General features: G+C 38.1%; 1 protein-coding gene across 1 annotated transcript; it reads left to right on the top strand.

Moving 5' to 3' along the window:
• The first annotated feature begins 1851 nt into the window (after positions 1-1851).
• LOC136702832 (uncharacterized) lies at positions 1852-10059 on the top strand. Its single transcript, XM_066677975.1, has 5 exons — positions 1852-1949; positions 2600-4607; positions 4772-4900; positions 5346-5438; positions 8642-10059. Exons 2-5 carry the CDS (start codon positions 2612-2614, stop codon positions 8857-8859), a joined length of 2436 nt encoding a protein of 811 aa, XP_066534072.1. The 5' UTR covers positions 1852-1949; positions 2600-2611; the 3' UTR covers positions 8860-10059.
• Positions 10060-10472: the final 413 nt, after the last annotated feature.

Here is a 10472-nt window from a genome sequence, read left to right as displayed (position 1 = left end):
AAGGTCCGGATCTTTCGCTGATTTCTCATGAGCGGAGAGCAGAAATCATGGCAGCACAGGTAGAAATGGATTATCCATACACTCTATTTGGACAGCTATTTATAAACTAAGTTTAATAATAATATTAAATAACTGTCCTAATAATGATGCTCCAAGGCTTTTCTGGGGTAAAATGTTTTGACCTGAGGGAAGTCTCAAATGTCCTGACATTGGACTGTACCAGAAACGGGGTGTGTGTTGTGTCCTAATTTTACACCTTGGCGTAAATCACTTTGAATAAATTATTGTTGATCCTTGTTTTAGATTTTAATAGTCAGTTTTGTGGTCATTTTCTGTTATTGTTTTAATATTACTATGCCTATATTCATTTAGACTGACAGCAGAATCATGCGGCGCGCAAAGCTTGCCAAGTACGGTGCTGAACCTGAAACTTCTTTGGCCACCGAGGAGCCAAAAGTGGAGGCTACTGCTTCACAGGTAAAAAATGAACCTATATTCATATAATACTAAGCTAGGCATTTCAGTATTTCTTTCCATTAAGGGCTACTACATCAGTGCTGCCCTTACCCAACGATTGTCCTGACACCAAAATTCCAGCACTGTTTTGGGCTAAAATATCTTGGTGTAGTTAAAGGGGGCGTTCACGGTTTTAATCGAAACACACCTTTATTAATATACAACTCTGAGGATGTTTCCTCATCATTTGCTGCTTTTCAGTAGTTTTGCGTGCTCAGAACTGATCTAATGCATTTCTGAAGCCTGTTTTTAAAAAAAACAAAAAAGAAAAAATGTCTCTGTCCACTGTTAGGATTCTCTCTCTCTGCTCGCAGCAGAGAAACAGCATCTAGAGTTATTTTACACGAGAAATCTCTATACAATCTCTATGAAAAGTACAATTCGAGATGAGGATGATGCTCTGTGTCTGTTCCATAGGTGGGTAACACTGACTTATTTTTACTGTTTTGGATTTCTTAAGGTGGACTGTCCAAATTCAGGAGATGGCAAACTGCATGAAATAAAACACATACCGACATTATTACAAACTCTACAGCTCGAGTTACATATGGGTTTCTGTGGTAATTCAAATAGTGAAAGCAAGCTTACAGACAAGTCAAACTTCAGCTGCGTACTATCAGTTATTTTTCCCCAAACACACTGTTCCACCTTAAAAGACGCACAGCTTCTGAGTGTAAACAAACCAGAGAGAACAGCATTTCCCCACAATCGTAGACGTCCCCTTTTAATATCTAAATTGTCCTGAATTTGCATCGTACCAGACAAAGGGTGTGTGTCGGGTCCTAATTTTGCATCATGACGTGAACGATATTGCCAAAATGAAAGCTGTTGCTTCTCTTAGTCCTTATTGTTGTCATTTTGTTTTTTTCCCATGAGCAATGAAAGTAAGCAGCATGAAATGTCTGACTGGTCTTTGTCTCACACCTTGCAGGACAAAAACATTAACAAATCACCTGAAGGTCCGGATCTTTCGCTGATTTCTCATGAGCGGAGAGCAGAAATCATGGCAGCACAGGTAGAAATGGATTATCCATACACTCTATTTGGACAGCTATTTATAAACTAAGTTTAATAATAATATTAAATAACTGTCCTAATAATGATGCTCCAAGGCTTTTCTGGGGTAAAATGTTTTGACCTGAGGGAAGTCTCAAATGTCCTGACATTGGACTGTACCAGAAACGGGGTGTGTGTTGTGTCCTAATTTTACACCTTGGCGTAAATCACTTTGAATAAATTATTGTTGATCCTTGTTTTAGATTTTAATAGTCAGTTTTGTGGTCATTTTCTGTTATTGTTTTAATATTACTATGCCTATATTCATTTAGACTGACAGCAGAATCATACGGAGCGCAAAGCTTGCCAAGTACGGCGCTGAACCTGAAACTTCTTTGGCCACCGAGGAGCCAAAAGTGGAGGCTACTGCTTCACAGGTAAAAAATGAACCTATTTTCATATAATAGTAAGCTAGGCATTTCAGTATTTCTTTCCATTAAGGGCTACTACATCAGTGCTGCCCTTACCCAACGATTGTCCTGACACCAAAATTCCAGCACTGTTTTGGGCTAAAATATCTTGGTGTAGTTAAAGGGGGCGTTCACGGTTTTAATCGAAACACACCTTTATTAATATACAACTCTGAGGATGTTTCCTCATCATTTGCTGCTTTTCAGTAGTTTTGCGTGCTCAGAACTGATCTAATGCATTTCTGAAGCCTGTTTTAAAAAAAAAAAACAAAAAAGAAAAAATGTCTCTGTCCACTGTTAGGATTCTCTCTCTCTGCTCACAGCAGAGAAACAGCATCTAGAGTTATTTTACACGAGAAATCTCTATGAAAAGTACAATTCGAGATGAGGATTTTGCTTTTTATTGTTTTACTTTCAGCCTTGTTGCGTGCCTCATAAGAACAGAGCAGAAATTCTAGAAGCACAAATAGATGTTATAAGACAGGTTTGTTAGAAATCAGCTATAATGGGCTTTTTAACATTAACTATTGTGTTGAAAAATGAATTGTCTTTTAAGATAAGGCTCCAAACTTGTTTTTTTCATGGCTCAATAAACAATTATGGTTTCATTTTCATAGATTTTCACTAAAATGGATGATTCCTCTGACTACTCGCAGTACACGGATAGTGACGACGACTATGATCCACATGTAGATGGTGACCTTTCTGAGGCTTCTAGCTGTAGCACATCTGATTCTCAGAGTCATGTTTCCCACAAGAAATTAAAGAGAAACAAAGAGAAAGTCAACATAAACAACAGTGACCTCAAAATGAAATTATCCAAGCCACACAACAGAACCCAGAGTGAGGTCAGCAATGCAAGAAATAATGTCAGCACCTCAAATCTAATCTCTCTAACAGAAACAGAAAACAAGAGTTCTGTTCATGTAGCATCAATGCCATCCTCAAATACAGGCTGGAGATATAAGAAGCAGCAGTATTGTCTATATTGTGAGAAGCCATTCTCTAAAATTTCAAGGCATCTGCAGTATGTACATCGCAATGAGTCAGATGTGGCTAAAGCATTCAGCTTTGATAAAAAATCAAAAGAGAGGCGAGTGCGCCTGCGTTTGTTAATAAGCAGAGGAAATTTTGTGCACAATGCTGTTGTATCCAGTGAGGGTAAGGGTGATTTGGTGGCCTGTAGGAGACCTAAAAAACCTGCATTCACTCATGACTTTACACATTGCATCCACTGCCAGGGTCTGTATGCAAGAAAGTCACTTTGGAGGCACATTAGAAACTGTCCACAGAATTCCAGTATTAATGAGTCTAGCACTGGCAAAAAGCATGTGCAGTCACTCAGTTACATGGCATTTGCCCCTTCTCCCGATCTGTCCAAAGGATTTTGGAAAACAGTCGTATGCCAAATGAAGCATGATCAAATTTCTGATTTGATCAGGAAAGATAAATACATACTTCTGTTGGGAGAACAGATGTTCAACAAACTCAACCCAAGTTCCACAAAAAATGATTACATTCGACAAAAAATGAGAGAAGTAGGACGTCTGCTGTTTGAGGCAAGAACAATGACACCTATGAAGTGCATGGAAGATTTTGTATTGCCATCCAATTTCCCCCATGTCATCAAAGCAGTGAGAAGTGTTGCTGGACACTGTGAGGAAACAAATACATACAAGACTCCTTCACTCGCTCTAAAACTTGGCCATAGTTTAGCAAAAATTGCAACTTCTGTGGAATGCAATGCAATAATGGTGGGACAAGAGCAGCTTGCTCAGGATGCGCGAAACTTCAGAGTTTTGCAAGAGTATAAATGGAACGAATCAATCTCAGCTGCAGCAGGAACAACCCTCAATGAGGCAAAAATGAACAAGCCACAAATTTTGCCATTCACTGAAGATGTGAAGACGTTGCATTCTTTTTTAAAAACAGAGATGGAGAAATATAAGAATGCTCTGAAGGAAAATTCTGATGTCAAAAGCTATGCAAGCTTATGCAAACTGACACTTACCAGAGTCATACTTTTTAACAGAAGGAGGGGTGGAGAAACAGCAAGGTTGAAACTAGAGTCCTATGTTTCAAGAGAACAGTCACCAATTCACGAAGACCTGGCAACTGGGCTTAGCGATTTTGAAAAGAGTCTCTGTAAACATTTTCAAAGGGTGGAAATTCGTGGAAAGAGGGGCAGGATGGTGCCGGTACTGTTGACACCAGAGATGGTCAGTTGCATGGATCTCCTCATTGAGAAAAGAAGAATTTGTCAGGTACCAAGTGAGAATGTACACCTTTTTGCACGTCCAAATGCTCTCTCATCTTATCGTGGATCGGATGCTTTGCGTGAGTATGCAGAAGCCTGTGGTGCAAGAAATCCAACAGCTCTTTCATCAACAAAGTTACGTAAACAGATTGCAACTTTGTCAACAGTGTTAAATTTAAAAGAAAATGAAATGGATCAGCTTGCCAACTTTTTGGGTCATGACATTAGGATTCATCGTCAATACTACCGTCTGCCTGAAAGTACTTTGCAACTTGCTAAAATGAGCAAGCTTCTTATCGCAATGGAGAGAGGGGCACTGTCAGAAATCCAGGGTGTTCAGCTGGATGACATCGTAATTGATCCAAAAGGTAGAGGAACATAAAATTTATTTATAAAACTAGTATTTAGGAAGTGCAGTAAGATCAGGTCCAGTGGGTCATTTAATGTGATGATAATTTGGCAAAGTGAAATGTTTTTGATACTCCTGTATTTTGCAAGATCATTTTCACTAACCAGTTCTATACGTGATTAGATGAAATTGAAGACACTGATGCTAATACGTCAAGTGATGAGGCAGAGATAGAAGACCTTCCGGAAAGCCAGAGCCCAAGAGCTCCTCAGCCATCAACTTTAGAAAATCCACGCACCTCAGATCCAAATGGTAAGCTTAGGTTAACAAGTTGTATATTTGATAGCTGAGGCCAAAATTATATATTCAGTCTTGAGTGACTTTTTTTTTTTTTTTGTCTGATCTTTTTGTTTAACATATCTTCTTCCTCTCTGCCTGGTAAAGCACTCTGATGTGGTTGTTGCGTTCATACCTATTTTGACATTTCCAGATTAGTGTTTTTGGAGTAGGCTGTTTCATTGTGCTTGTGCATTGATCAGAATTATAGATTATATTGCACCATGAATTAAATTGGTTTTAACATTAAAAAAAGTATATGGTGTAACGCATTTGGCCAAATATAATGTATACTATAGTATGTGGCTTGCAGTTTTAGGATGGCTTTGAAATAGTCTTATTTTGTACAAGCACTATATTTAAAAGTTGTAGGCTGGTGATTTACATTAGTGTAAATTGTATGTATTTATTTTGTATTTAGATCAGCATAACAGAAAAGGAGAAAAGCAGAAAATCTCAGAATCCTTTTCTGACCAAAGTCATCTACAAGAACCAAGTTCAACACAAAGCAATGGTAAGGGAAAACAATCTTGCAATTTTATTTCTATGGCACATAGACCAACTGGTCACTTCATTGTCCTCCAGTTTTCTACACTCTGCCCATTCACCCAGTTCCACTGACCACACAGTAGCACTTTGTAGTTCTTCAGTTATTCTGAATATTTTTTACCCCCCTGTCCCTCAGCGCTCAGGACCCCCACAGAGCAGGTGTGATGTGGTGGTGGATCATTCTCAGTGCTGCAGTGACACTGACGTGGTGGTGGTGTGTTAGTGTGTGTTGTGCTGGTACACTGAACAAAAAAAAATGTAGTGACTCTGACTTTAAAGAAGCAATCTGTAATACGGACACGAAGCATTTAAATAAAAACTATAATACAGTGGGGAGAGCTCCTCCCCCTCCTCTTCAGACGTGAAGTTCGAGCAGTTGCCAGTTTGAGGAAAACTGAACGAACAAGCAAGAGACAAGAAGAGTGTGCCATAATCAACATATTTACACAGAAAAGTGTTCATCGATTCACTATAACATCTATATCTACGCAAAATAAGTGAACGTGGCCGTGATTTCCCTCCATTATACACATTTACTTATCTGTCCAAATCCACCTGAAATATTTCCACTAGACATGGCTGGTGTTACTTATCAACTTTCCTTTCCACCATAAATGTTGTTTAGGAGGCAGATCTTATCCACAATTTTTGTAGTCAAACATTTTGTTCCACCTTACATGTGTCGGTTTATGAGTCATATTGGCGTTATTCGCCAGGTTCTTGAATTCTGTTTCACCTTAAAAGCCGAAACTAGCGCTATAGCTTTTAAGCTTTTTGAAGCAACTGTTATTCCACTTTATCTGTTTAAAGCAAACAAACCGTGTGATGTCACTAAACATTTACCTACTTAAGGGGAGGGCAAAAATATAAAGAGCCACCACCATTTTCCCTGCATTTACAAGAAAGTAATATCTACACCACATTAAAATTTAGACTAGACAAGGCTGGTGTTATTTTCCCTTCAACCGTAATCATCAGTTTAAAAGGCAGATCCTTGCATCCTATTCACAATTTTTGTATTTAAGCGTTTAGTTCCACCTTAAATGGGTCTGTTTAAGAGTCTCCAGCTACTTATTGAATATTCATTTCCATCTTAAACAGCTATGCGAAGCTAAAGCTAGCGCTAGGTTTATAAACTAAACTTGTTTTGAAACACTTATTCCCGTCTTATCCATTTAAAACACACAACCAAGTAGAGCTGGGCGATATGGCCAAAAAAAATTTCATGAAAGAGTTTTCTATATTGATCAATCTCTATTTATTGTGATATTAACATTGTCACACTGTGACAAGGACATCCTTCTAAAATATAGACTGAATGCACCAATTGTTCATTACTATACAACATATATATGCACATATAGTATTCACATTACTCAAATTCACAAGGAAAGATTTCACTGGAACAATAACATTTCCTTACCACATAAATGTAATGATGTCTTTGTCGTGTTATTGAAACATTCTTATGGCATTACCTCCTCAAGCGTTTAAAGAAGCAAAAAGAGTAAAAAGATGAATTAACAAGAATTAAAAATAATAAATAAATAAATGAATGAACACTCCCAAGTGCTCAGCTATAATCATACTGCACGTAACCCATTAGAAGGCTTAGAACAGTGCTAGTAACAGTGGGAAAGCTAGAACATTTTCAGTTTCACACATTCATTCGTTCACTGCCTTTAACCTCGTATACAGTTCAGGGACGCGGTGGGTCCGGAGCATACCCAGGCGAGAGAATTCCATCCTTGGGGAATTTTTATTTAAAATTATTTTAATTATTTATTAATAATTATTTATTTTAAATTTAGCCTAATCTATACCAGCGGAGCCAGTAAAAAATTTGCGAGCAGAGAAAATAATTTTGTGTGAGGAAAACCACGTCAGGCAACGAACAGTGCTCTTGCAAACCGGAAAACATTTCCTATTATATTCATCATTACACACAGACTGATATTTCAAGTGTTTATTTCTTTTAATTTGATGATTATAACTGACAACTAATGAAAACCTCAAATTCAGTTTCTCAGAAAATTAGAATATTGTGAAAAGGTTCAATATTGAACCTGCTGCCACACTCTAATCAGCTAATTAACTCAAAACACCTGCAAAGGCCTTTAAATGGTCTCTCAGTCTAGTTCTGTAGGCTACACACTCATGTTGAAGACTGCTGACTTGACAGATGTCCAAAAGACGACCACTGACACCTTACACAAACAGAGGAAGACACAAAAGGTCATTGCTAAAGAGGCTGGCTGTTCACAGAGCTCTGTGTCCAAGCTCATTAATAGAGAGGCGAAGGGAAGGAAAAGATGTGGCAGAAGAAAGTGTACAAGCAATAGGGATAACCGCACCCTGGAGAGGGTTGTGAAACAAAACCCTTTCAAAAATGTGGGGAGAGTCACAAAGACTGGACTGCAGTTGGAGTCAGTGCTTCAAGAACCACCACACAGACATATGCAAGACATGAGTTTCAGCTGTCGCATTCCTTGTGTGAAGCCACTCTTGAACAAGACACTTGTCAGAAGTGTCTCGCCCCTGGGCTAAAGACACAAAGGACTGGACTGCTGCTGAGTGGTCCACAGTAATGTTCTCTGATGAAAGTAAATTTTGCATTTTCTTTGGAAATCAAGGTCTGGAGGAAGAGAGGAGAGGCACAGAATCCACGTTGCTTGAGGTCCAGTGTAAAGTTTCCACAGTCAGTGATGGTGTGGGGTGCCATGTCATCTGCTGGTGTTGGTCCACTGTGTTTTCTGAGGTCCAAGGTCAACGCAGCCGTCTACCAGGGAATTTCAGCACTTCATGCTTCCTGCTGCTGACCAACTTTATGGAGATGCAGTTTTCATTTTCAAAAAGGACTTGGCACCTGCACACAGTGCCAAAGCTACCAGTACCTGGTTTAAGGACCATGGTCTCCCTGTTCTTAATTGGTCTGAAAACTCACCTGACCTTAACCACATAGAAAATCTATGGGGTATTGTGAAGAGGAAGATGCAGTACACCAGACCCAACAATGCAGAAGAGCTGAAGACCACTATCAGAGCAGCCTGGGCTCTCATATAACACCTGAGCAGTGCCACAGACTGATTGACTCCATGCCCCTCTAATATTAATTTGTTTTTATGTACATTTTGTGTTTTGTGACTCAGATCTCATTTCTGTCAACAGACATTCCACAAAGCAGGAAGAAGTGGTCAGATGATGAGGTACATGCTGTTGAGAAACACCTAATGCATTGTATAAAGAGTGGCCGAGTCCCTGGTAAGAAAGACTGTCTCTCATGCTTGCTGTCTGAACCTGATGCTCTCAGAAACCGTGACTGGGTGGCCATCAAGTACTATGTGAAGAACAGAATAGTGGCACTCAAAAGAAAACTGTGTGGGTAAAATACTGACTTTGTAAGCTGACAAATGTATGAATGTAACGAAGGAGACGTTGTCATTTCATTTATTTTTTTATTCTGACATATCAGATGTGTTCTATGCAGTTTTTTTTAAGTTGGTAAAGTTCAGCCAGCAATATTCTTAAACCTTCTTTGTTCAGTATATAACCGTCATTGAATACTTACACTGTTCACCATTCACCAGTATGCTATTTGTTATTTTAATTGTTTGAGAGAGAAAATTTGCAGTGGATTGAGCCATGTATTATTTTTTTTAGGCTCGTTATTAATACAATATATTATTGGCTGAAGGATAATATAAAAGTAAATGTAAAAAATATAAAATAATAATAATAATAAAATATAAAAAAATAGATGCTTTATTATTGTTATAGCTATTGTTATTAATAACATAATTGTAATAACACAATGCAAAGTTCCAAGTGAATACATTGTAATTGTCCAAAAAAATGCCCCATGCATTCACTTTAGAAGAGATGGATAAAATCCTTCTTTGGATCATGTAAAATATTTTATTCCATTTTGTAGTATTTTTATTTGCTCATTCATCAGGAAATTTTAGTGTGAAGGACAGCTTCCAGATGTAAAAAACTAAACATCCACCAAAATGTAGATGCATGTGATCTATAGAATCTGCTGTAAAACTGTGGCACTTTGTTTTATACCTTGTGTTGGAAATTCAAATAAATGTTTTTTTTTTGATAATATGTCTGATTAGTTTAACTGTACACTACATGTACAGTTAGAATAAATCATTTCAATATTTTAGAATATTGAACTACTAAGATTATAAAAAAATTAAGAACATGCCCATACATCACCTTGAAAGCTATGATACACCCTATAATTGTTGTGTCCTTGATTTGCAGTAGTCCATGTGTAAAATAAGTCCCAACTTTTAACATGTCCCCATTATGTTGGTAGTAGCAGACTTGAAAGTGTGTGTATTGTATGTCCTGGAAGTTCACATAAACCCGAAAGTGTCCCATAATTTCACATAAACCAGAAAAATAGGAACTTTTTTAAAAAAGAACATACAGAAAAAATCAACAGATAAACATCATATGGGAATTATATGAAACACAAAAATAGGTTTCATTTGTTTCTGGAACCTCCAGAAAGGGATGTCCCCATTTGTAGGTAGTTTGTCTGGTGTCCTGAAATTACACAAAAACGCGTATGTGTGTGTGTGTGTGTGTCACATGCGGTGGATGATGAAGGCATGTGTGTGATACCCCACTCCTCTTCCTCCTGGGCTTTATGCCTGTCTGCTTGGAGGCAGCTCAATGCTGGATGAAGATGATGATGTAACGGCTCTCCTCACGCTGATCCATAGCTAGGACCAGCATCTAATGTATTAATAACTACACACACACACACACACACACACACACACACAACAAAACATAAATATGCATCCATTTATGTGCCTTATGTAAGATTTTACAGCCATCAGAGAAATGCAAATCCACCAGTTTGGGTGTGTGTGTGTGTGTGTGTGTGTAAATGAGTTATGGTCCTTTCAGGTATATTGTTGCTTTCAGGACTATCTTCCAAAGACTTTTAAAGAGAAGCAAAATACCTTTGTATCTTTCA

This window comes from Hoplias malabaricus, chromosome 7 (genome assembly GCF_029633855.1).
Source record: "Hoplias malabaricus isolate fHopMal1 chromosome 7, fHopMal1.hap1, whole genome shotgun sequence".
Classification (NCBI taxonomy): domain Eukaryota; kingdom Metazoa; phylum Chordata; class Actinopteri; order Characiformes; family Erythrinidae; genus Hoplias; species Hoplias malabaricus.
The sequence above is the reverse complement of the archived record's forward strand: the minus strand, read 5'-3'. Positions and strand labels throughout refer to the sequence as shown.

Excerpts from the sequence above, each read along its gene's own strand:
- LOC136702832 (XM_066677975.1), top strand. The coding sequence starts at position 2,612 with ATGGATGATTCCTCTGACTACTCGCAGTACACGGATAGTGACGACGAC. Across the intron at positions 4,901-5,345 it reads ACGCACCTCAGATCCAAATG|ATCAGCATAACAGAAAAGGA; the intron begins GTAAGCTTAGGT and ends TTTTGTATTTAG. Across the intron at positions 5,439-8,641 it reads AAGTTCAACACAAAGCAATG|ACATTCCACAAAGCAGGAAG; the intron begins GTAAGGGAAAAC and ends TTCTGTCAACAG.